Below are 26,653 nucleotides of genomic sequence, written 5' to 3' on the forward strand. Positions count from 1 at the left end.
AGCACGAGCGGGGGAAGGAGCAGAGAGAAAGGGAGAAACAGACTCCCCTGCTAAGCAGGGAGCCTGACACGGGGTTTGATGCAGGTCTTGACCCCAGGACCCTTGGCTCAACTCCAGGATCCTGGGATCATGACCTGAGCTGAAGGCAGATGCTTAACTGACTGAGCCAACTGGGCACCCCAGAGTCATTGTGCTTTTAATCATCACCTTACCCAGACATCACTAACCAGTGTCAGTGATGACATACTCCTCCTCTGGGGGCGAAGACTGCTTCTTCCTCCCACTCCCTTGGTATGTCATTGCATGCAATGATGTCAGCAAAAATAGTTTTACAAACATTTCCTTCCTGAGCACCTGTCAACTTCCTCTCCTGTTTGCATTTCCAGGCAAAGACATCTTGTTTGTTAGACGAAGCATTGAATCTAGTATAAATGGGTGGGGAGAAAAATATGGTATTTTTACACTTGTCACTCCACGCACAACTACGTGGAAATTATTTAATGTGTTTGTCACGTAGCCAAAGGGAGAGTTAAGCCCTCAGTTTATACCCCCAAGTGGGATAGAGCCCAGATTGATTTGGATAAACACAAAGAGGTACAATGTGATGGAAAAAAATCGGGGGTGATAGATAAGCAGACCACCAATTTGATGTGTTCATGTTAAGTCTCTGCCTGAGGTCATGCTTGGAATTTTCCCTTTAATTTAGACTTAAACCACTGATTTATAAGTTTTTATCAAACAAACAGAATCATGACATTGAGTGCTATCGAGTTCCATGGGTTGCCAGGTTTCTACCAGTAATAATAGAGTCGCCCCAGGACATATGGACCACATCATAATGTAATATCAGGGCAGTCTGGTGGTGGTAGCTGGCACAGTGGATCCCCAAAGAGAGGGGAAGCTGTGCCCTGCCCCCCTGCCCCCCCCACCACCAGAGCTGCCATTGCCTCGATGTCCCCATGCCTTGCTTACGTTGTCACTTTTTGAATGTTCTCTGATGACCTGTGTATTGGAATTGTTTTCATGTTACATGTACTTGGTGACTTTTTTCCTTCTAGTTTATTTGTATGTGCTACCCTTCCCCTGGTTTTCTTTAAATAACATGGTTACACTCTGTTTTGACAACTGTGTACATTAAACAAAAACTGTTGCTACAGCAGTTTGTCACAGTGAATTCCTTTATTTCTCATCACAAAATAAATTACAATATCTCGAATTTCAACAACAAGAACTTTAAAAGCTTATGTTCCCGTGATTAAATAAATATTTGACACTCATAGTAATAGTAGTACACATTTATTCATTGTTTCCTTTGGACCTGTCTAAATATTTTCCATTTCATTTCTTATTTATTTGATCAATATTCCACGAGGAAGAGACTGTTACTACCATCCAATATTGCAGATAAGGAAACTGAAGTAAGAGGAGGTTGAAGAACTTACCAAATTAGAGTTAGAGCCAGGACTCAAACTTAGGCAGTGTTTTCTTGTTTTTAAACACTTTCAGAAAGTATTTAATGTTTAGTCACCACATACAGAATTATTTATACAGGTATAAAGTTATGAACAGAAAGATATTGAACTTCAACTTTCTTTACTGTCTTGGATTAACTTCTTTCCTCCCAGTGGAGGCAGCCAGCCATATGTGCAGTTACTTCACCACGATCTCCCCCAGAAATGGGGGTTCCCAGAGGGTATCCAGATAGGACTTTTTTTTTTAAGATTTTATTTATTTATTTGACAGAGAGAGTGAGAGAGCACAAGCAGGGGGAACAGTAGAGGGAGAGGGAGAAGCAGGCCTCCCATGGAACAGGGAGCCCGAGGCAGGACTCGATCCCAGGACCCTGGGATCATGCCCTGAGTCGAAGGCAGACACTTAACCATCTGAACCACCCAGACGCCCCCAGATAGGACTTTTAGAGAGAGTGAGCTGGAGGCAAATCCCGTCGAAATGCTTTCCTTAGGGAGTATTTATCATTTATACTGATGACAGTGCAGGTAGTAAGCTCTCTGCCAATTTCCAGTAACAGGCCTCCTCCATTGCCCTCTGGTTTTGAATCTCTTCGCCTTGGCCATTCTTGATTTCACAGGGCTGGATACTCAGGATGCTGATGAGCTATGGGGGGAATCTGTGAATACGGATGAATGATTTTCTATGGCAAGACCGGGACCGCTTTGCTTTGAGACTTCAGACAAAAAATGCAGGGAGAACGCTATAAGAGACAAATCTCCTTTGAGAGTCTTCTTTAAGTGCAACTACTTGTAAGAGGACAGTTAATTCTAAAGAGAGAAGGAAACTTAAGATAGCCAAAAATACCATTAATGAGTACAAGTCTTGTATTCAATTTGTGCATATCCGTTACAAGTCCTTGAAATCGGGAACCATCTTGTGCATGCACTTTGTGAAGCAGTGAGTATGTGACACAGTTCGGTGATGAGAAGAGTAGGGGGTGGGTTTAGAACCTAGAACCCCAGTAATCTGACTTCTCCATCAATCATGCTTTAGAGACTTACACGGCCCCTGTCTCTTCCCTGTTTTCCAATGCTGTAAGACCCCAAGACCTTTTGATTCGTTCTCCTTAGTGCCCCGACACCAGGCATATCCGTTCCTTTCTCATTATTACATGAGTCTGAACCCTCATCTTTCACCACAAGTATTGCAAAAACTTCCTGTCCATTTTCCTCTAAGTAATTATGGTCTCTTCTCACAGAGACAAATCTTCCCCTACCTTCAGATTAATCTTGTTTGTCAACCCCTCTCATTGTTAACACCCCACTCAACGCTTCTCAGTGGCTCCCATAACGTTCCCGAACAAAGGCAAAATGCCTTAACGGGAGCCTCAAGTCTGGTCAGAACCTAACCCTGAACCACATTTCTTATTGTGTCTTCCACTAATTCCCCAGACTGGATTACTCTAGTTCCTCAGAGAGCACACCACATCTCTGCCCTCGGGCTCACAGCAGCCCCTCTTGCCAGGAGTACATTTTCCTTGTTTTGCGGTTCTATAAAACTTCCCTCCTCCTGCAGGAAGGCTCCACTGCCCAGGCTAGCATGGAGGGAGCACTCCTAAAAGCCTCTGCCAGCTCAAATTACATGTTTACCTCCTATCTTAGTGAAGTTTACATTTGCCTCGACACCTTTTATGCTTTGAGAATCCCCTACAATGCCTAGCCTGCTGCCTTACCCAGAGTAGGCGCTCAACAAATGTTCACTTATTGATTCTTAAAGCAGCCATGAAAATCCCAGGTAGGCATCTCTTGTATGAGTCTCTTGTACTCCCAGTGGAGGTCAGCAGACATGCATTTGTTTATTTTACCGTGTTTTAGTAATAATAGTGATCATTTTTGTCCTCCCCTTATCTTTTGAATAGATGACCAGCAGAGCACCTACTACATACTGGCGGGATTTAGCACCTTGTTAATGCTAATCAATGTCATGGTGATAATGCTGAAAGTGTTCTGGATTGAGGTTATTCTGCTCTGGAGAGAAATAGCTAGATCTTACAAAACTAGGAATGGTAAGTGGCAAGTTTCACCTTTTTCTTCAAAAGAAAAGGATCCATAATGGCTGTTGGCTACTTGTCTGTTGATCTCTTAATAGCTATGCTACTAAACCCAGATTTTGCTTGCTAACTTATTGTCGGCAGATCTTTTTGTTTTTCAGTCCACTCTGAGGCCGTTCTCTATCCTTTTTTGTTGCTCCTTATGGTTCTGAGATTCATCTCAACAGCTCAAATTTCTTCCCCAATAGGCTTACTGTTCCTACTAAATCAAGAACAGAATCAGCCGAAGTCCAGAAAAGTTTAAACATACTGGAAAATGTGTATTGGTAAAACTTTATGGAATTCAAAACATTAACAAAAGTGTTCCTGCTTTCCAGATGTGAACAGCTTAGAAAGGGCCATCAGAATGCAGGTGTATTTTACCAGAAAGCCCACTCCATAAAGAGTCCTACCTATGTGCATAAGTATACACATGAAAGAATACATTTATGCCTGCTAAATCAGACATTCTTTCCTTTGGAGGCAGATATACTTTACATTTTCCATATGGTCCAATCAACGAGGGCTAATTATTTGATTCTCCTTTCGCATTTTCACTTCCTAAGTTAGGTGAAAACAATAGCTAAAATTGAGATCGACTCCAAACAACAGAAGACTCCTTATCCATGACAATAAATATTTACCAATAAATTATTAATTAAATTTGACAATATGGTGGGTGCTAAACTGGACTGACTCTTGCCTATTCTCTACCATTCAGTCTGAGACAGTAAAGGGGGGAACTTGGGATTAAGATGGATTTTTCTGATAATATTTGGTGGCGGTAGATTTTTGTCACCATCTCTGGATTCTAGAATATTTTGGGGGATAGGATACAGGCAACAACAACAATAAAATTCAGTGAAGAATGTCTAGGAAGAGTCAAATGGGAATTTTCAGAGCCAAGTAATAAAGTTGTACTTCTTGTTCTCATTTTCAGATGGAAAGATCTACGATGCTTATGTCATCTATCCACGGAACTATAAAAATAATCCCGAGAGGGCCAATGCCGTGGGGCACTTTGTTCACCAGATTCTGCCTGATGTTCTTGAAAATAAATGTGGTTATAACTTATGCATTTATGGGAGAGATCTGCTACCTGGAGAAGGTAAAACTATCAACATACATCAAGGACAGAAATTCACATTTGTCAGAAGGCCAAGAGATAGGTGGTCTTACCCCTGTGTTGGGCATAAGACAATCATTATTCCAGGTCTTAAGACCAGAGTTTTTAAATATTTCTCCAGAAGAAGGAGATACTCATTCTTGTTCCTCTTGCTCCCATGGCCAACCTGATCATGAGGTCTTCACAAGAGTATCAGTGATGTGAAGACACGGCGAGGTGGATTGAGCAAAGCACTGCCCCTACTTGACTTCCCATGTCCACCACTAGGGATAACTGACATATATCTTAATTCTTTCTAGATGAACCAAAAGAAGACTCAAAAAACAAAGAATTTTGTTCCAATATCCAGAGGCATTGGCTAAAATATTTGCAAGGATTCAGAGAGTCTTTATGATTTTCCTTGTATTGGAGAAACATTGCAAATGTATATTCTCACAACAACCACTAGAGCTGTCTTCTGTTTCTTAGTATTCCTAGTCGATTTCATGTACCTTTGACAGTTTGTCACAATTCTGGCCTCTCAGTAGCTGTTCTCCTCCTCCCTCTATATTTATGTCAAGTACCCATGAGCCGTCCTTATAGCTCTTCTCAAATTCCTGAGAGAGCAAGAAGTGTTTGGAATGTGAGTGAAGCAGGAGCATCATGAGGGTAAGTCCACTAAAGTTAATGCTTAGTAGACTGTGAATTTAAACTGGCATTTCCACTGCAAAGAGGGATTCAAGCATCTAGAGATTTAAAGGAACACACAGCAGGTGAATCTGGTTCATCCTGGGATATTTGGGCAATGTTAATCACCCCACAATGGTGGGGGAGACTTGTAAAATGAACAATTCAGGAAAATGGAATCCAAGTTTTCTCTAGAGGCTTTCTTTCTCCTCCAGCTCTCCCCTTCGGCTCCTCATTCCAGGAGAGAGAAATGAGTCGCAGTGCTCAAATGCTCTTTTCATGTTACACATCTGCTCAGGAAGCTGTTTGCAATGTCACACCACCTGCCACATCTGGCTGCAAACCTTCATCACTTTCGTCTCAGATCCATCGCCCTCATTTCTAGTTTTACCTCCCTCCAGCCCAACGTGAACACCAGCTCGCTGAGGCCCAAGCTTGCGTGGCCTGCATTGTGCTGTTTTTCACCAGGGGACGTTCCCACTTCCCCTCCCTCAAGGATGTCTTCTGACCTTACTTTAACCAAAATAAGATCAGATCTAACAAAACAACATCAAACTTCATTTCTCCCTTCGGAAGAGTTCATGACTGACTGCATCAGTGTATTTCTTCCCATGCTAGTTAACTTCCGGAAGATTGCTCCTTCAAATCCACTCTGTGCCCCCCTCCATCTAGTGGCCCTGGGGGGGGGGCTGGTCATTATGGAATCCATCACGCCCCTGCTGGGTTTGGCCAATGGAAGCACTGGCAGGAGTTCAGAGGCAGGCATCCCGTGAGGTTGCCAGGGTAGCTGGGCTCTTCTCTCCCGGAACATGGGCTCCTTTAGCTGCCTTTATATTCATTAGCTTCCATAACTGTTTCCTCCCCTTCACACCTGGAGGAGGGTAATGCTTCCCTGTTATTTCCCCTGCTGGGGTCCTGAGGCATCTCTCACTGATTTCCCTTGGCTCTGCCCACATCTTTTACAAATTGTCCTTCATTAACCTCTCTTAAGTCCGTCCTTTTGAGTGTGCCAAGTTTTCTGTTAGGATCCTGAGGTCTCTACCTGGCACTATTCAACATTTATTTCCCTCGTTCCCACTACATGGTTTGGCAGTCTTTCAGCTGCCACCCTCTGAGAATATCTGGAGTGGTTTCCTTTGTGGTTGCATTTCTTTGTTGTCTCTGTTCCCTCCTTGCTGTGAGAGCTGAATATTTTACACATTATTCCTAAGTCTGCCCAGAAATTACCTGCCATCACCATGGAGTTGATGCTGTATAAACTCTAACTTGATAAGGGGATCTGGTCTTCCTTAAGATTTTTTCTAGTCTGTATCAAATCAGCTTCTCAAACAGAGATATTGGGTAATGATGTGACTCTAGGACTCCCTTAGAGACTTTAGTCAGTTCAGAGGAGCAAGGGTTCCTAAGAGTGAAAGTACTAAGCCCTCGTAAAACACATAAGCTAATATTCTAAGAAGATAATATGTAGCTAATGAACTTGAATTCTAATTCTCCCACTAAATATCTCTACGTAGCTGCCATTTAACTCCAAAGACTCTGTTTTAGTTAGGACTGATCTACATGGGAAGGAAGAGGGGCTTGGGACTGATGTGCTGCTCACAGCGAGATGGGTAAGTCGAACATAACGGGTGGTCCATCCAAGCCCATTCCCCCTTTCCTGAGTGAAGAACTGATCAGTGTCAGAATGTCATGCCGGATTGAAACCATAATGTTTTTTTTTTTTTTTTTAAGTTCAGAACATTTATGATCAAAGCATTAGACTTAAAAATGCAGCAACAGGAAATGTGATCTTTGTCTTTTATTCCCAGATGCAGCCGCTGCAGTGGAAAGCAACATACGAAAGAGTCGGCGGCAGATTTTTATCCTGACTCCTGAGATGGAGCAAAGCAGGGAGTTTGCCTACGAGCAGGAGATTGCCTTGCACAGCGCCCTCATCCAGAATGACTCCAAGGTGATTCTTATAGAATTGGAGGCTCTGAGCAAGCCCGGCGGACTGCAGTTTGGGGAGCTGCAAGATTCCCTCAAGCATCTCATGGAAGTGCAAGGTACCATCAAGTGGAGGGAAGACCACGTGGCCAACAAACGGTCCCCGAATTCCAAATTCTGGAAGCACGTGAGGTACCACATGCCTGTGCCATACAAACCGCCAGAGAAGATACCCAGTTTGGCTTCCCTGAGTGCCCAGGGGCAGTAAGGTTTGCCTTGATGTGCTGATAATGCACCTGATTTCCATTGACCTGAACTCTTCCTTGCTGGATGACGCCACTGGACAGGACACCAGAGCAGAGCCATGAGGAGTGGGGATGTTAAGAGTGTGCAGGCCTCCAGTTTCATCTAGCAACTTTACTTCCATTTTCCTGATTCTGGGGGGATGCAAAATGCCCAGAAACTTTTATCCTCCATCCCCCTCTCTTCACCCCACTTTTCCTTCCTTTTCCTCTTTTGCTGGTTTTTCTCCATGTGGCCTAGGATCTTTCATTATGCTTTTTTCCCCCTCTTTCTCTCTCTTTCCTGTTCTCCTGCTCTTGATTCCTTGTCAATATTCTACATGTGGAACTTTGGAACTTCAAACTGGAAGTGTTAGAGCTAAATTTTCATGTAACCTTGAAGAACACTCAGATTCCCACAAGCAGAATATTAGCAGTGCATCTCGTTCCCAACAGACCAGAATTTATTACATTTTATTTGACTGGATGCTAGGTTTTATCATCCCAATGTTGTCGATGTTATTGGAGGGACTTATCCGGTTACCATTATGATCAAGTTTTTGCGGTTCTAAAATTTCTTACAGAGATGTTCATTCTCTTTAGAAATATGTTTTTTCTCACTCTAAAAGTTATGGAAGAACAGAAAATATGAAAGAAGAAAACAGTAAAAATTATCCATAAATCCATCATCCTAAGCTAATGAGTTTTAAACGTTGTGGTAAATTTGTATTTGAAAAAAAATTGAATTCGTGCTGCAACATACCGTTTATGTAGCTGAGCTCCCACAGCATGTAGTTTTACATTTTTTTCTATTTTATATCATGGTAAAAACATTTGATGTGTCACTTAAATTTTCACATTTTAAATATTCATAGAATTCTATTTCATGGTTGTGCCACAGCTGATGTGCCTCATTAGTTATCATTGTATATCTGAGCTGTGTTGAATTTAAACGGCCATCATTATAAGTAATTCTTCAGTGACCATGTCAGTATATCTTAGATTTCCCAATTATAAGTTGTTGTTGTTTTTTTAATTTGAGGAACTGGTTTGTTGTGACATTTCTATGAAATCAGTAGGGCATTTTGGCAGAACCATTTGGCAAAAGTGAAGGTAAGGTGCATGGTCAAGGCCACTCCCATTAATTCCCTAAAGGAATTCAAATGTCCTCAGGGGCAACAGAGTCCCACTGTGGATCCAGAACTCAGCAGTGTCTTCTCGGCCTGGGAGTCCTGTCAAGAGTTCAGATTTTACAAGTGGATGGAGATCCTACCCTCAGCTGAGCTGCTTTAAAAAGTGTATGATTTGGGTTTGTTTTTTTTATTTTATTTATTTATTTGACAGAGAGAGGGAGAGCAAGCACAAGCAGGGGGAATGGCAGAGGGAGAAGGAGAGGGAGAAGCAGGCTCCCCACTGAGCAGGGAGCCAGACATGGGACCTCCATCCCAGGACCCTGGGATCATGACCTGAGCCAAAGGCAGACGCTTAACCTACTGAGCCACCCAGGCGCCCCTATGATTTGGGATTTAACTGCAAAAGAAAACTACATGCCAGACCCTTGATGAGGAGTGTAATTTTGAACTGTCATTCAATGCCTGAAAAGAAATTTCTGTAAGGTTGCCTAAAGAATCTATAGTTACCCATCCCTCTATATACGGTATAATCTAAATCTATACTCCCCGGATTAAGGTTGCCAGATAAAATACAAGACATCAGTTGAATTCAAAGAATGAAATTTCATCTGAAATTGATCTGAAATTCAAATTTAGCTGGGACTCTTGTATTTTTATTTGCTAAATCTGGTTCCCCTACTCTGGTTGGTTATTGTGCTTTTATAGGTTGATATTTGATTTTATTGAACTACTAAAACAATTAACCTGTGGGAAGGATACCCTCTAGTTGATTAGTTAACATCACATAATTTGGAATCAACAAGCCATCCTCTGCTATCAACCAGCTGTGTGACTGTGAGTAATACCATCAGGAAGAGATGTGCCTTTAATCCTGCTTCCCCACCCACCAAGACTTACAGACCTGTTTTTGATCTGTGGACATAGAGAATTTTGGAACTGATTTTATTTTCCTCTTTACTTTAGCTACTTGAACGCATAGAGCCAAAATTGGGCTCTTTCTCCAGCAAGTATGTAGGCTATAACAAGGAAGTTCTAATAATCTCTTTCCTGTTTTTGACGTATTTTATTTTTAACTATATTTTAACTGTCTATATTGTAAGCTGCTTTGCAAATATTTAGCGCTTGCATTTTTTGAACATGAGCTGAATATCTCTTTGAGAGGGGCAGGGAAAGGAAGGGCGGTGGAGGGGTACACAGGGGAATCAGGCACACTCCTTATTGACCTTATGGGGTTTGAATCCACTGAGGAAACCCAGAGGGATGAGGGAAACACTTCACAGAACCCAGACAGAGCTGGCCCCAGGGCAAACTCGCACATTGCTGAGCTCACTTCTCCAGGACTTCTTTTCCCAAACCTACACATCACCTCCCAAGTCACCTGAGCTTCAGTTTCTGCAACTAAAACATGGGAGGATGGAGGAGAAGAGCTCTGAGGGCTTTCTCAGTTCCAGGAGGCTGATTCCAAGCGCCTGCTCACAGAGAGGCTGCAGAACCGCCAGAAGTCTGGCTTCTCTGGCACCACAGACCTCTCCCGGTTTCTTCATCTGTGCGGCGAGAGTAACAGATGCTTCGCCTACCACACAAGGTAGTGTGAATAAAATGAACTCAGCCAAAACCAATGGGGTACGTACCATAGGACCCTGGTAAAAATTCTGGTGAATTATAAAAACACAAGGAATTGCCCTTACTCGAGTCAGATTTGCCTACGATAAAATGTAGATCCTAAGTTTGATGAGTCTTGACAATTACACATACCCGTGTAGTTGCCATCCCAAACAAGGTAGAAATATTTCCACCAGGGGAGCCTGGGTGGCTCAGTCAGTTAAGCATCTTAGTCTTCATTTTGGCTCAGGTCATGACCTCCTAGGTCATGAGCTCGAGCCCCAACGTTGGGCTCCCCAGTCAGTGGGGAGTCTGCTTGAGATTCTCCCCCTCCTCCCTCTCCCCACTTGTGCCCTCTCTCTCCCTCTAAAATAGAGGGATAAATAATAAATCTTTTAAAAAAGGAGAAATATTTCCATCCCCCCCCGGGAAAGTCCCATCCTGCCATTTCCCAGCCAATCCCTCTCCTTCCTGAGAGGCAAACAATGTTCTGATTTTTATCTCCATGGATTAATTTTGTCAGATCTTGAAATTTCTATCAATAAAGTCAGAGAAGGAGCACCGGGACTCCCTACTTCCACACAGCATAATGTTGTGGAGTTGCATCCATGTTTTGCATGTGTCCATACTTTGTTCCTCTGTGTTACCGAGTTGTATTCCATTGTGTGGCTGTACACAGTTTAACCTCTCCCTGGTGATTGATGTATGGGTTGTTTCACATGGTACCTATCGTGAATATGGAGACTGTGAACATTCTTGTGGACATGTGCTCTTATTTCTCTTGGCTCGATAGAGTGGTCCCTTTTAGGAAATCGTCAAATTGGCAAACTAATTGTACCATTTTACTTTTCCTCCAGTCATGTACGAGACCGCTCTTGTTCCAACTCCTCACCGATGATTGGTACTGTCAGGTTTCTTTGAATTTTAGTTATTTCAGTGGGTGTTAAAAGAATCTCATTGTGGTTTTAACTTGCAGTTGTCTGATGATTAATGATGTTGAACCTTTTTCATGCTCTTATTCATCAGGAAGATTCATGTATCACTCAGTGAAAGTAAAATCTTCTACACATTTTAAAATTGTGTTGTTTCTCATGTTGTTGATGTGTGGAAATTTTTTAATATATTCTGGATACAAATTCCTTTTCAGATAGATGTAAGGTGACAATTTTTCCAGGTTTACCTTCTTACCTCTTCATTTTTTTAATGGTATTAGCAGATGGTTTTAATTTTGATAACACTAAATTGATCAGTTTTCCTTATATTGTTAGCACTTTCTGTGTCTTATCTAAGTTGTTTTGTTTTGTTTTGTTTTTTTTAACTTAAAGGTCTGGAGATATTCTCCCATGTATCTTTATGAAATATTCATGGTTCCAGATTTTATATTTAGGTCTATGGTGGCGTAGGTCTATGATATTTGCATATAGGATGAGGTAAGGGTCAACCTTCGTTCTTTTTTCCCCATAGAGATATGCCAGTTGCTCCACTATACTTGTGAAAGACTTCTCTTTCTTTATTGAATTACATGGTGCCTGGTCAAAAATCAATAGGCTATATATGTGTGGGTCTATTACTCTACTTTCTATTATTTTCCATTTATATACTCATGCAAATATCACACTGTCAAGATTAGTATTGCCTTACTCAACAAGTCAGCATAAATCCTCTAACTTTGTTCTTTTTTCCCAAGATTGTTCTAACTATTCTAGGTCATTTGCATTTTCACATAAATTTTAGTAACAACTTCTCAATTTTTTTTGAAAATTCCTCCTGGGATTTGGATTGCATGAAAAATACAGACTCTATAACCTATAGAGCCTAAAAATGTATAGACTCTATAAACTCCACAGTTTGTGCAGAATAGCTATCTTAACAATGAATCTTCCAATCCATAAACATGGTATATCCCTCCCTTTTTACATCTTTTCATTTCTCTCGGCAGTATTTTGTAGATTTCATGGTAGACATCTTGCACATGTTTCAAGGGATTTATACTTCAGTATTTGAATTTTTATGGTATTGTAAATGGTATTTTTAAGAAATTTCATTTTTAAAATTTCCATTAATAGTACATAGAATTATAACTGATTTTTGTAGATTGACTTTTTATTCCATGATCATGCTAAACTCACTTATGACTTCCAGCAGCTCTTTTGTAAATTTCAAAGGGCGATCTACATAAAATTATGCCCTCTGTCAGAACCTGTAGTTGTGTCTCTTCCATTCCAGTCTGTATGCCTTCTATTTTTACCTCTTTACTTATTACAAAAACAATTGTCCCCGGTGAAAGACGACATCCTTAACTTGTTTCCCATCTTAGAAAAAAGCAAAGTGTTTCACTATTAATGATGAAGTTACCTGCAGGCTTCTTATAGATGTTATTAATTAGGTTAGGGATGTTCCTTTCTATTTTCAGTATTCCTAGTGTTATGAATGAAGAAAGGCTATTGAATTTTGTCAAATGCTTGTTCTTACTGTGTTTATTGAGATAATTGTATGATCTTTCTCTTTCATTATATGATGAACTATTTTGCCTGAATAAAAAGGATGAAAATCACTGTCTCATTAAACCCTCTCCCTGTCATGGGTTTCATTCTTCACTCTTGTTGGACAGATCCTACTACAGACCAGTCTAAAAATGTATCCTGAGTTCTACCACACTATAAAAACTTTGAAACACATGTTCTCCTTTGCCCTCCTTTTCTTCTAAACAATTTAAAATCTCAATTCAACACCTCTGCCCCCTCTCTATTACTTCCCAAGAGAGAACCCCACCCCCACCCCCAGCCTAAGCAGAAGGCCTCAGCACAGATCTGAGACTTGAGTGCCTCAGAGAACGGCGTCCTCCTCACTTTGGACGACCTCAGGGAACCGTCCTCTGTCTTTGGGGCTCTTCCTTGGCCTCTTTCTTGTCTGCAGCCCTCCCCCAGCTCCTTCCCCTTGACCAAAGACAGTGCCCCTCTGCCCAGGGCAGGCTGATTCCCTCCCCACCTAACTCTAGTGCAAACCTCTCGGTGGGCCTGTAGGGTGCGCAAGGAGCAGCACCGAGCGCCCGGGGCCCGGCAGGTCCCTCGGACACCGCCCACCGCCCGGGAGCTCCCGAAACTTGCAGCGCGCGGCTGGGACCACAGTCACCCTCGGCGCAAGGGCGAGGCGCCGGATTTTCCAGCTGCGTGCGGTCGCGCCCGCGATCGAGCGGCTCCCGGAACTCAGAGGCGGGGCGCCCAGGTGGAGGAGTCCATATCCCTGGCGCGCTGCGAGGGGCGCCCCAGACCAGGAGCACCCCGGAGCCAAAGGGCCCGAAACCGGGCGTACCCCCCACCGAGGAACACCGCAAACCGGGAGGGTTCCCGGCCCCCAGCCCCTCCCCGGGAGAAAACCCCGACGAGGAGCATCTCTGATTGGATCATCCCAGACCCGGGACGGTCCGCGGGACGGAGCAGCGCCCCTCCTAGCACTGCGGACACGGAGCTGCGTGCCCCCCACAGCCTCCGCGGCTGCCAGACGCCTTTTCTTTCTTCTTACTCTGTTCTTTTTTTTTTTTTTTTCCCCACTCTCTCTCTCTCTTTCCCCAACCTTCTCTAGTAGCTTTACATCTTTAATCACACTTGTGGCTCCTCTCGTTCCTTTCGTGTTTCCCAGTTCTAGGGAGGCAGCGGATTGCCGTTTTTCTCCTGCTTTTGGAACTCCTACCTCCGTCGTCGCGACCAGAGTGGAGGAGGGACTGCCGCCCCGCCCAGCCTCGGGGGACTCCCCTCTGAAGGTAAGAAGCGGCGCCCCGCTGCCGGGCGCACACCCTCCCCACTGCTCTCTGCCGCCAGCACGCCCCACAAGGGGCAACCCGGCCTCTGCGCAGGGGTTCTGAAAACAAGATCGGTTAAAATGTGTGCCCTTATGTGCACAGATTTTCCTCCACTTATGATGGGGGTAGTTCTGAAAAAGCCGCCCTAAATTGAAAATATTCACTACTGGAACATGCATTGAATACACCTAACTTCCTGAACATCATAGCTTAGCCCAGCCTACCTTGAAGGTGCTCAGAACACTTACATTAAACTACAGTTGGGCAAAATCCTCTAACATGACGCCTAATTCATAATAAACTGTTGAGTATCTCGTTTAATTGATGGAATAATATACTGAAAGGGACAAGCAGAATGGTTGCATGGGTACAGAATGGTTGTAAGTGTATCTGTTGTTCACCGTCATGATCCTCAGGCAGACTGGGATTTGCGGCTAGTGGGGATCATAGGGCATATCACTAGCCTGGGAAAAAAATCCAAATTCAAAATCCAAAGTATGGTTTACACTTGAATGTGTATCTGTTTTGCACCATCAATCAAAAAATCACAAGTGGAACCATCAGAAGTAAGGACTGTGTATGTGTATGTATACATGCAGATATACATGTATATACATCTGTGTATATATAGTTTTAAATATTGAGTGTGTATACATATATGTTCACGTGTCTGTAAATATACACACATATATGTGCACACACACACACACACACACACGAATAATTGGTGAGCCAGCATCATTGACTTTCCCTGATAGTATAATTTCAGAGGTTAAAACTTGCCAATATTTCTTTTTTTCTGAAAAAGGGAGAACAGCTAAAATAATTGGTAGTTTTTACTAATTAAGCACTTGTCTGACATGGTGTAGAAAACTTTTAGATGCATTATTTTCACATAATCTTCCTGTAGGCCAAAAGACATAGGCACTATCATTATGCTTAGTAAAGGGGAGAGAATCAAAGCACAGAGATGTTTAGGAATTTATCCAAGGGCATCCAGCTTACTAATAGATCACAGATTCACACCAAAATTTCTCTGATTCCAAAACCTTTGCTTTTAATTCGAGGTGCTTCCAGGAGTTAGAACCCCAAGCAAGTTGCATTGCAGTTATGAGACAAAGTAATGACTGGGTGATCCCAGTCAGGTCTAGACTCCTGAGGTTATGGTATTAATTTCACCCTCTTCCCTTGTTCTCTTCTTGGCAACCTCAGCAAACACTCATTTGGTGCTATGCAGTGCTGGGATCTGGGGCACACTTCTCAACCCGAGGGCCTTGAATGGCTTGGGGGGTGTAAATTTGGGAGACTCCGGGTGTACGCAGGTTCTGGTCTGGGAACACGGAAAGACAGGGTCCCTGCCCTCAGGGAGCTCCCAGGGAGTGGGGATGGATCCAGGAATAATGGGAATGCAGTGTGGCGCAGATGTGGACAAAGGCTGTTTGGGGCACTAGCAGTCAGAGAGTTTCCTTGAGAAGGCAACCATAGAGCCAGGTTGTAAGGACTGCAGGGACCCCGCAGTTAGAAGCGAGAAGGTTCGGGGAGCAAGACTAGCACGTGCACAGGAGGAGGTGGGGGAGGCATCAGGATACCAACACATATCTGTGTGGCAGGACTCTGAAGTCGGAATGATGTTCCTGGTCTTGCAGATGAGAAACCTAATTCAGCGTAAATGCTGCTTTCCTTAAAAGCGGAAGCGTGTGTGTGTGTGTGTGTGTGTGTGTGTGTGTGTGTGTGTGTGTGTTTTATGTCCCAGATCATTTTTTCCTCTTTGCATTGGTAGTTTCATCATCTCAATTGGTGAGTGAAACACTTAGGCATCGAACACTGTAGAGAGGGAATTATTTTAAAAATCACTGGTGTTAAGATTTTCATCAAAGCAGTTTATCTTAGGAGGTGCTCAATTATGTTTTGCTGGTAAGAGTGACTTACATTGAGCCAATCTACATCGATTCATGTGTCAGTCAGTGTCACTCTCTACAATCCGGACCGGTTCACCTGGTCCGGTCCCAGCTGCCTTAGCAGAAAGGACTTTGAAGTAGCCTCACAACTATGGGTTTCTGTGAATTACTTTTTTTTTTTAAGAGGATGGTCACTTTGTTCAGGGTGGTGTCTATAAACAGGGCAGGTGGGCAGGGCCAGGGGCTCAGGAGATGAGCATTCAGACAATCTGCAGGGGCCCGGACTGTCCCACCTCGGGGGTCAGAGAGAACAGTTGGCTTGTATCTGACCAGCACCCCAGGTCACACAATTTTTAGAAGAGAACCTTTTTCATTTAGAGAAAACATCATGCCACTTGGTGATTTAGGGGAAGTTTGTGAGTGTTCTTTGTGTGTGCACATACATACTTACATATATACGTGCGTATGTATGTACAGATACTTAATATCTCTTAAATAGGAACTTGCTAAATATATATACTTACGATACATTAAATTTACTTTTAGGCATACAAAGAAGTCCCCTAGATTAGTGTCTCCCTACCTTGGTTGCATATTAGAATCACCTGGGAGATTTGTAGCAATCAGAATGTCCAGGCGGTACCTCAGGTGTCTGGCTGGGGACCCAGGCGTTATTATTATTATTATTTAAGCTCCAGGGGAGAATGAGTGCCCTAGACGTCACATCAGTTGTTAAAACATATTTTCCAAGATGTCATGATTTAAGAAGCACTTCGGAGGTAAGATTATGCAGATGTTACAGTGGATCAGATGATTGACTAAGACACCAAACTGTATATATTTAATGAATTGAATGAATTCATCAACTCAGCAAATAATAAACAAACATAAAATAAAGTATATCAGTTAGGTATAAGTGCTATGAATGGAAAAACAAAGCGCAGTGGAAGAGGAGGGAGTGGTGTGCGTGCGTGCGTGTGTGTATTTGCATCCAAGGGGTCATGCTGTTAGATTTCCATGGAGTGCTCGCAGAGGGCCCGTACGTGGTAACTATGCGCTGTCAGCACACTGTAAAGGAAAAGCAGGACTCTTTAATTAATTATAGAGAAGTAATTAGTAGCTCTTTGAGAAAAAAAAACCATTAAAATATCTAAGAACTGGACCAAAGGCATAAAAAGATAGTTCATACACACGGGAATAAAATAGCTGAAAACTACATGCTTAATATTCTGCCTTATTTGTACCAGTAGAAATGCAGGTTTAAAAAAGCCACAAGACACCATTACCAATTTGAAGAGGGAATTACTTTTAAAGAATTTGAACGCCCAATGCTTATGGGGGTGTGGTAGATGGATATTATCTTGCACAGCTGAGGAGTATGAATTATTACATTTCTGGAATGTGGTTTGATAGTATATGTTAATCACATTTAAAATGTATTCTTTGACCTATAGATAGTATTGCCATTGTCCCAACACCAAGAAAATAATGAGAAAGGTAGATAAATAACTAACATTGAAGTGATACTTATTATGCACTGGATACTTTGCAATAGAAACTCACAAAACCTGCACATCACTCCTGGGGGGTAGTGTTGTTACTCTCTTTCCTGGATAAAGAAACTGAAGAGCAAGGAGGGTAAGTGAATTGCCCAGAGTTATTCAGCTGGTAAAGAGTAAGATGAGAATTCAAATCCAGCCAGTCGGGCACCAGAGGCCGTGATCCAAAAACTGATCTGTACCACCTAGCACAAGAAGATAGTCATGGGGGTTATTTTGTAATAAAATATATCTTATAGATTGTAATATACCCATATCGAGGGATATATGGAGCAATTAAGATGATGTTAACAAAGAGATCTTTGTGACTCAGGGAAGTGCTCATTGATTAAGTGAAAAATGCAGGATGTGAACATTTTTGAAGATTTTAATTATTTGAAAATCATGAAGAAAAAGTACAAGGAAACATGTTAAAGTATTATGCATATTGAGATCATTTTCTTCTTTTCAATCTTCATTTTATAATGTCCTATATTGGGCATTATAATACTTTAAAGAAGTCAAAAACAATTTTTTATTATTTATTTATTTATTTAAAAGATTTTATTTATTTATTTGAGAGAGAGAGAGTGAGAGATAGAGAGCACGAGAGGGAAGAGGGTCAGAGGGAGAAGCAGACTCCCTGCTGAGCAGGGATCCTGATGCGGGACTCGATCCCGGGACTCCGGGATCATGACCTGAGCCAAAGGCAGTCGCTTAACCAACTGAGCCACCCAGGTGCCCAAAAACAATTTTTTTAAAAAGAAAGAAAGAGAAAGAAATTTAAAAATTATGGAAAGAAAAAAAATCAATATCAAACATAACACTAAAAAAAAAACCCAAATTCCTTCATGAAAGAAATTTAATATTTACATTCTCCTATATATACCTTATTAATACTTACTAGGGTATCTGTGACACTTCCAGAATAACTTTTCTTTTGGAAATGAGCTCCATTATTTAATATCTTAATCTTTTAAATCCATAATAAGTACATTAAAATTTATATATATACACAGAGCAGTGCCAGTATCAGCTAATTTGGGATCTTAACATGTTTCATGTTGAAACTCAGAGGTGACTCATCAGAATGCTGGATTATTTCATAGAAACTTTATCTCTCAGTAGACCTTGAAGATTAACAAAAAACCCAAACCAAGAACAAATCGGCAGTGCCCTTTACAAGGCTGTGTCAACCTTAGCCAGAGGAAACGATACTTTTCATTCTACCTGAGGTAAGAGAATGGATAGTTAATAATAAATGTGTGTATGTGTGCGTGGGTGGGGGGTTGAGTTCAAACCACAGAACCATAGAAATATTCTAATTTGGTTATGAACAGTTGGTACTTTCCACACGTACTTAACTCTTTTGTCTTTACTTTATTGATTGTTATCTCTTGGAAATTACAGCAGATGCTTTGTGATGTTATTCATAAAGATTGATGTAAATGGTTTGACAGCTTAGCCATTAAACTTCATCCAGGATTTGGGCATTAACAGTCTTTTTTTTTTTTTTTTAGTACGGGAGGTGAGTGGAAGTTGGTAACAGAATTATCTGGGACTGAGGAGCTAGCATGCATCCAGAAAACCTTCGTTACACTAGTTCATCTAATCACTCAATAATTTTGGTAATAGGCCTTGTTATTCATCTCCATTTTGGGAAGGAGCAGGTAGGATCTGATACTTCTAAGTAACTTGCCTAAGGTCGCACAACTAGTCAAGGCTCTAGCTTCAGTGTGCGCGATGCAAGGAACATGGGATTGCTTATGAAATATTCACACTTGGTGTCAGAGACTCACTGCCACTTTCCCCCATTTTACTCTCTAAATCTGTAATTCAAAGGCTAAAATATGTATTGGAGTAGGATTGAAATTCAACATAGTTTTGAGTCCATGTAGATTAGGCATTTGGAGTGTAGGAAACTCCTGCTTTCTCTGTTTCCCTAAAATAAACGCACGTGGGCATGTGTGTGTAAATACACACACACACATCCATACACCTATTCCTCTGTAACAAGTATTAGTGCTTACTCTATGCTGGGCATTGTTCTGGACTCCAGTGATACAATAATGAACAAAATAGATTCAGTTCCTAAGTTATGAAGAGCTTAGTTCTGAAGAAGGAAGATGGATATTTAAAAATTCAAGCCACATGAAGATCATGATGAGCATTTTGGTGTGATGAGAGAAAAAAGGACACACACACACACACACACACACACACACACATCCTTACATGGGCAGACCTGCCATACACATCTCGATGTATCACAGACTGTCTATTCATAGAACAGTAGATTTTCTGGAAATATTTTTGGTCTCAACTTTGACCTTTGAGGTAAGGTTTAGTAGAACAGGCCTGACATACAGCAGACTTTTTTGTATTGGAAAATTGCATTCTTAGGAATTTCTTTCTGGATGCCGAAATTCATTACCTTGAAATTTTATGAATTCTGTGTGGCTGAAAGTTCTGAGAATGCTTGGTGAGTATATTAAGGGATATGAAAACTTACTGCACTGATTTTTTTAAAAGTCTGTGTGCCAGAAGATTTTTAAAAACCCCCTTCATGGGCGCCTGGGTGGCTCAGTTGGTTAAGCGACTGCCTTCGGCTCAGGTCATGATCCTGGAGTCCCAGGATCGCGTCCCGCATCGGGCTCCCTGCTCAGCGGGGAGTCTGCTTCTCCCTCTGACCCTCTTCCCTCTCGTGCTCTCTGTCTCTCATTCTTTGTCTCTAAAATAAATAAAATCTTTTTAAAAAAATCTCCTTCATGCTACAGGTGTATGTTTATTTGCAAGTTTTGGCTAAACCCGTCTTACTCTGTTTTCCAGAGAAACTACTGGAAGCAGAATCCTCAAGATGCATCGTATAGAACTACTCTTGACACTTTTGGCACTTATGTTTACAAGAACCTCAGGTAAGTGAATATAATCATTCACAAGCATATTTCATGGGTCATTTAGAGGGAATATCAAGGTTTCACTTCTTTATGTGGAGGTGGCTATTGAAGATGCTGAATTTATTAAAATTAATGGTTTTAGATTCTACTTTGAAAGTTACCAACCATATGGTGTCCCTGTCGTAGAGAAGAAAAGTTTCATAGAAATGAAATCAAGGGGCGCCTGGGTGGCTCAGTCGGTTAAGTGGCTGCCTTCAGTTCAGGTCATGATCCCGGGGTCCTGGGATCGAGCCCCACGTAGGGCTCCCTGCTCAGCGGAGAGCCTGCTTCTACCTCCCCCTCTGCCTGCCGCTCTGCCTACTTGTGCGCTCTCTCTCTCTCTCTGTCAAATAAATAAATAAAATCTTAAAAAAAAAGAAATGAAATCAAGTAAAGAATCATGTGGGATTACTGAAAAGGAAAAGATTTAGTCCTCTGAGTTTATGCAGAGAAAACAGGATTGTATCTGGAAACAAATTACATTTGTCTGAGATGAAAATCTGCTTTATGTTATTTAAAACTGAAGAGTTCACAGCCATCTTTATTATTATTATTATTAAAGATTTTATTTATTTATTTGAGGGAGAGAGAATGAGAGAGAGAGCACATGAGAGGGGGGAGGGTCAGAGGGAGAAGCAGACTCCCTGCCGAGCAGGGAGCCCGATGTGGGACTCGATCCAGGGACTCCAGGATCATAACCTGAGCCGAAGGCAGTTGCTTAACCAACTGAGCCACCCAGGCGCCCAGCCATCTTTATTATTGATTTTTAGAAAGTTTTACACACATTCTTTTTCTCCCAACATGAAGGCCAAGATTCATCTCATTATTTAGGTAGTGAAGACAGTGAGTGGGAATGCCTTACAGGTCTTGAGGGAAGTACTTGAGTTGGAAGGAATACATAAGAAAGACCGCATAGACTAGGGAAAACAAGCAGGCTTTATATCAGGTGGCAGGTACCAGTTTTAACTGATTAGCAGTGATGGCTTGGAGACTTTTATCAAGAAGGATTCCGTGGCTTCATCAGGATCCTTTGGAGAAGAGATTCATGACTGATTAGCAAGGTTCTCCTTATGCTTTGGAGGAGAAGGTGGGAACACAAGTATTGATTTGCCTTGATCTGTTAATTAGGAGAGGGTAACACATAAGCCCATATCCCCTACTTTCAGAATTACTGCTGAAGAGATAGGGAATTTAAATTATTGATACTTTCAAATAACTCCAGTCCAATATTTACTTAAGTGGGTCCACTTTTGTTGAGATCCTGACAGTGCAATACTACCCAGATGTTAAAGGAAGGAGGTAGATCTGCTCCTCTTGATGCCAGATGACTAATCTTTTAGAAAGTGCAGGGTGAAAAAGCAAGGTGCAGGGAAGTGTGCATTGTGGATACCTTGCTCTGTAGACACACACTAATAACCTTGCCCCCAAGTTACAGTGAAACATGTTTCAGGCTCAAAACTAGTCACACAGCCTATTCTCTAAGGTTACTAAGGTCCCAGCTCTTTGTCCTTTTAGGTATCTGAAGAGCACCTTTCATAAAGGGTTCACTCTGGGCAAATATGACAGTATTCTACGTGAGGATTCATTTAATCTAGTAGAAGTTGAATGACAGTATCCTATTTATTATCCAAACTCAAGACATTTCCAAACACAGACATCATTCCAAAGGGTCTAGGTTGTTGACCCTGTTGGATTCTTACTCTCTGTTCATGTAGGAATGGGAGTTCTTGCTCTGGGCAGTCCATACACCTTGAATTCCACTCACTTTTTTTTTCAATCAAAAACAATTTCTAATCAACAAAGCCTATAGTGTGAAGCATAAGAAAGATTAGGTAGCTGAAGCCATTAACTGCCAGGGGAGCGTGAACTTTCAACTCCAACCGTCTATCCCTGGAAGGTCTGTAAGCCAGGTTAGGTTTCTACAAATGATAAGTCCTCCCCCAAAGAAATGGTGAATGTGTCTATCACAACACAGGCACAGGTGTTTATAGAAGTGTTCTTTTTTAAGAGTGGCCGAAACCTAGAAATAACCCATATGTTCAAAACCCACAGAATGGATAAATTGTCAAATATGAACACAACTGGATGTACATAACTATGAGAAAAAGAACAAATCACTGCTTCGTGCAGCAACATGTCTGCCTATCAGAGACATGATGATTCAGGAAAGAATCTAGGCAGAAGAGCACAGACTGTAGCATTTGTGTCCTTTGTTTTATGTATATTATATCCCTGAAACGGGAAAATAAGTGAAATTGTTTTTGACATGCCATCCTTTTGGATGTCCATTAAAACTAACACCAACACTTACACATGTATCACACCTTCTGTGTTGAAGTAGTGAAATGTAAAATGGAGTTTCTATAACAACCACCAAACACAAGGTTGGTATTCATTAACACTTGTACTTTGAGGTAGATTTCGACCTCCATGTTTTCAAAGAATACTTCTACCATTTGAGCCACTTCCTCTTTACATTGTGGTTAACAACATCGAGTTAAAACCAGACAGTTGCTTTGAGAAATAGACCCTAACTATAGGGAAGACCACGCCCTCAGAGAAATGCTCTACTTAATTTAAGGATTCTCATTCTCAAAATTCAGTTACAGGGCACTGTTGGTGGGAATGCAAATTGGTGCAGCTACTGCAGAAAACAGCATGGAGGTTCCTCAAAAAATTGCAAATAGAAAGACCATATGATTCAGTAATTTCACTACTGGGTATTTATCCAAAGAAAACAAAAACACTAATTTGAAAAGGTACATGCACCCCTATGTTTATTGCAGCATTATTTACAACGGCCAAATATGGAAGCAACCCAAGTGTCCATTGATAGATGGATGGATAAAGACGATGTGGTGGATATATATACACACAATAAAATATTACTCAACCACAAAAAAGAATAAGATTTTGCCACTTGGGACAGCATGGATGGACCTAAAGGGCATTATGCTAAGTGAAATAAGTCAGAAAGAGAAAGACAAATACCGTATAATTTTGCCTATATGTGGAATCTAAAAAACAAAACAAATGAATAAACAAACAAATGCAGACTCCTAAAATACAGAGAACACTTTGGTGGTTGCCAGAAGGGAAGTAGGGAGATGAGTGAAATACATAAAGGGGATTAAAAGTACAAATTTCCAGTTAGTTATAAAATAAATAAATCACGAGGATGATAATTACAGCATAGGGAGTATGGTCAATAATATTGTAATAACGTTGTATGGTGACAGATGGTGACTACACTTATCGTGGTGAGTACTGTGTAGTGTATAGAATTGTTGAATCAATATGTTGTACACCTGAAGCTAATATAAGACTGGATGTTAATTATACTTGAATAAAATAAAGGGGCATGCTGGAGCCACCGGAGAACAGGATATGGAAAGGGGCCATGAGGGCTGACTTTGGACTATCAGAGGTTCAAAAGGAGGGGAATGATGACCCTGTCAGCTGAAAAGATCAGATAAATTTCTGAAGACAGAGTATCTGGGTTGATTGAGAAAGAGGGAGGGGAGAAGGGAGGGAGAGAGCGAGCTTGCAAGAGCATTCAAGGAGGGAAGTAACAGATACCCAGATTTGGAGTGATTCTGTATTAATCAATCCTTGTCAGTCCACGTGGTAACCCAGAGAGATAATGAACTCACACACACTCTAAGCTATATAGGAGCACCTTAACCAGCCCCAGGCCTGCCCAGGGAATGGTCAGGTAAACTGATTGAGAGCACACTTCTGGTGAGACAGGGCAGGAACTCTGAGGACTCTAGATTTCTTGTTTTCATTTCCATGGAGACTCCCCAGCTAGGGATATTTTGGGGTAGGTGTGGCAACATGGTGACCTCTGTGGTTTTCGTTAGGAGGAATCTGGAATGTGTAACATTTTCTTTGGAAAAGACTTCACTGCATTTATCTGTCCTCTAGCTATGGTAGGTTAAGTTTGGGTCGTGTCCTGTTTGGGAAAGGCATTAGAAATGTTGTCTACATTTATGCCCTGAGAGTATCCTAGTGTTGGAAAGATTGACTTTCTGTCTCTTAGTGTTGGAAAGATTGACCCTTTTTAAAATGAGAACTCACAAGACTGAGACATTGAGATTGCTCAGGACTTTCTTACTCACCTGGCTTATTTGCCTCATGTGTTAGGAAAGAAAACATTTACCTTTGTCATTCTGTTTTTGTTTTTCTTTTACTTTGCTAATCTTATGAAGAAACTTGTACTTCACGTTTTAACATCACCGCAGTCAGAGGGGAACCTTTCTATCTGAGATATTGCTCATCAGCATCTGAGCCCAAGAATGAAACAGCCGTCATAAAATGGTACAAGAGCAATGGATCACAGGGGCGCATTGAGCTAAACTCAAGCAGTTCACCCAGAATTTCTCTGCATGATTATGTCTTGGAGTTTTGGCCAGCTGAGCTGGAGGACAGTGGATCTTACTTTTTCCAAATGGGGTAAGTATAGCTTCTCTTTGTGTTAGTGTATTTCATAGCACTCTTGGACTTAGTTCAGCAAATCAGATATACAGCATCTGAAAGGATAATCCATGCATTTACTCTCCCTTACCCCCCCTACAACATGCAATAAATACTTCATTATGGAAAAATTAAATATCTGCCCTTGTGTTTATCTTTTTAGTGATCTTAACGAAAGATTACCTTAATATCTCTTTTGGGGAATCCTTAGCAAAGATAAGTGGGTACCAAATGAAATTCATTTTAAAATTCAGCTGCTCCTACTGTGTAGAGTTGTTGGTCAAATTGGATGAGTGAGGACTCTATATTGAACGTGTGGTGAAGGGGGGCAACGTCAGCTTCCTGGGTGGCATCCTCAGGCTGGGGCAAAGGGTCGGAACCGGTGTGGACTCATCCCGGTCCAGTTTTCCGGGGTTTGTTGAGTATCGGGTGGTAGTGTGAGTGAGGGATGTATGGGTCTTGCACCCAGTCACAGACCTACAGCCAGGAGCAGTGAGAGAGAAGAGCCCAGAAAAGGCTTTGCATGACTTGCACGGGACAGACCCCTATAGTCTATGCCAGGACACTCATAATCAAGAGTCCCAGAGTCATAAGTTCTTTGAAATGAGAAAAACCAACTGAATGTTTCAGTGATTATTACTGAACTGGGTTCTCTTTATACTTTATTTGGTGAGCTGGGAAGGAGCAGCTGGGACAAGCGGTGTTCTATGTGATGGATTATTAGTCTTTATGACATGGTGTTTATCTGGCATGTTTGTGGTGCTGTGTATGTACTTGCCTCTGCACGTGAGTATGTGTGTAGTTTTAGAGAAATCTGAGGCTGACCTGGGAAAGATAGCTCGGGGCCAGGTGAGGGGAGTGCTGGTGGTGTGCTCTCAGATGTAGTAGATTTCTGGGGTGGGTCCTGATCATTATCAACAGTGCTATTGAGAGCAGAGTGAGATAATCACGGTGAAACCTTGTTATCACTCATGTGGTTTTGCACAAAATGAGGTCATTTTGGTTTGTTTCTATACATAGGAACCCCCAGGAGTCAGAAATTCAAAAACTCTTTTCCTGTTTGTTTTGACCAGTGAATTTTGTGTGTTCCTTGAAGAGTGACGATTCTAGAAGTAGCTCACAACTGGGACTTTTCACACTAATGTAGAATGAATACTCACAAATGGGGTAAAAAAAAAAAATCTCCCTAGTCCTGATTTAATAAAGGCATGATTTAAATGCGGGAAGTACCCCAGACAGGGCAGGAAGAGCACATTGAGGGGAAGAGTCAGTTATCCACAAACATCGCTTGGAGACAGATAGGGACAGAAGGCAACGTCTCTCTGATACGGAGGGTGGAGAACACAGCCTGGCTTAGGAAGGAAGACTGGAAGCATCAAATAGAGACAGGCTGTCGGAGAAGTGTGGAGAACTAGGAAGATGATCAGACAAGGCAGGAAAAACAAGGTGGCTCAGTGGCTGTGGTGATGAACTTTGAAAGGTGTTGGAGGCTGACGAATAACGTGAGACTAATGTGATGGAATGAGGAGAGACCTTGACAGTGGTTTTGGGAACATCAGTGGGCGGGGTGCAACACCTGGGTGGCTCAGTCAGTTGAGCTGAGCGTCTGCCTTAGGGTTTGGTCGCGATCCTGGGGTCCTGGGATCGAGCTCTGCATCGGGCTTCCTGCAGCGGGGAGTCTGTTTCTCCCTCTCCCCCAGCTGGTGGTCACTCTCTCTCTCTCACATAAAT

General features: G+C 41.9%; 3 protein-coding genes across 11 annotated transcripts in view; 2 read left to right on the forward strand and 1 right to left on the reverse strand.

The window, feature by feature from the left end:
- IL1RL1 (interleukin 1 receptor like 1) overlaps window positions 1–12,145 on the forward strand; it is a 37,894-nt gene extending 25,749 nt beyond the window's left edge. For 3 of the 4 annotated variants that reach the window (XM_073897912.1, XM_073897911.1, XM_025869063.2), the window contains 3 exons: window positions 3,371–3,517; window positions 4,482–4,649; window positions 7,142–12,145. In XM_073897912.1, coding sequence (XP_073754013.1) covers window positions 3,371–3,517; window positions 4,482–4,649; window positions 7,142–7,527 — 701 coding nt within the window. In that variant the 3' untranslated portion in view covers window positions 7,528–12,145. Of the gene's footprint in view, window positions 1–3,370; window positions 3,518–4,481; window positions 4,650–4,966; window positions 5,316–7,141 lie in introns of all 4 variants that reach the window. The other variant, XR_012379883.1, reaches the window with a different exon arrangement.
- Window positions 1–26,653, reverse strand: part of LOC112821706 (large ribosomal subunit protein eL19-like) — a 475,653-nt gene that overhangs the window by 76,935 nt on the left and 372,065 nt on the right. The gene's annotated exons all lie outside the window — the stretch shown is intronic.
- Window positions 13,353–26,653, forward strand: part of IL18R1 (interleukin 18 receptor 1) — a 36,550-nt gene continuing 23,249 nt past the window's right edge. Inside the window, exons 1-5 of one of the 6 annotated variants that reach the window (XM_025869069.2) lie at window positions 13,910–14,035; window positions 18,636–18,745; window positions 19,031–19,992; window positions 20,340–20,425; window positions 24,658–24,901. In XM_025869069.2, coding sequence (XP_025724854.1) covers window positions 20,368–20,425; window positions 24,658–24,901 — 302 coding nt within the window. In that variant the 5' untranslated portion in view covers window positions 13,910–14,035; window positions 18,636–18,745; window positions 19,031–19,992; window positions 20,340–20,367. Of the gene's footprint in view, window positions 14,036–18,635; window positions 18,746–19,030; window positions 19,993–20,339; window positions 20,426–24,657; window positions 24,902–26,653 lie in introns of all 6 variants that reach the window. The other 5 variants (XM_025869068.2, XM_025869070.2, XM_073897908.1 and 2 more) reach the window with 5 other exon arrangements.

This window comes from Callorhinus ursinus, unplaced genomic scaffold (genome assembly GCF_003265705.2).
Source record: "Callorhinus ursinus isolate GAN/ISIS: 27379988/994484 unplaced genomic scaffold, GSC_fseal_2.0 scaffold10, whole genome shotgun sequence".
In the NCBI taxonomy this organism is placed as follows: domain Eukaryota; kingdom Metazoa; phylum Chordata; class Mammalia; order Carnivora; family Otariidae; genus Callorhinus; species Callorhinus ursinus.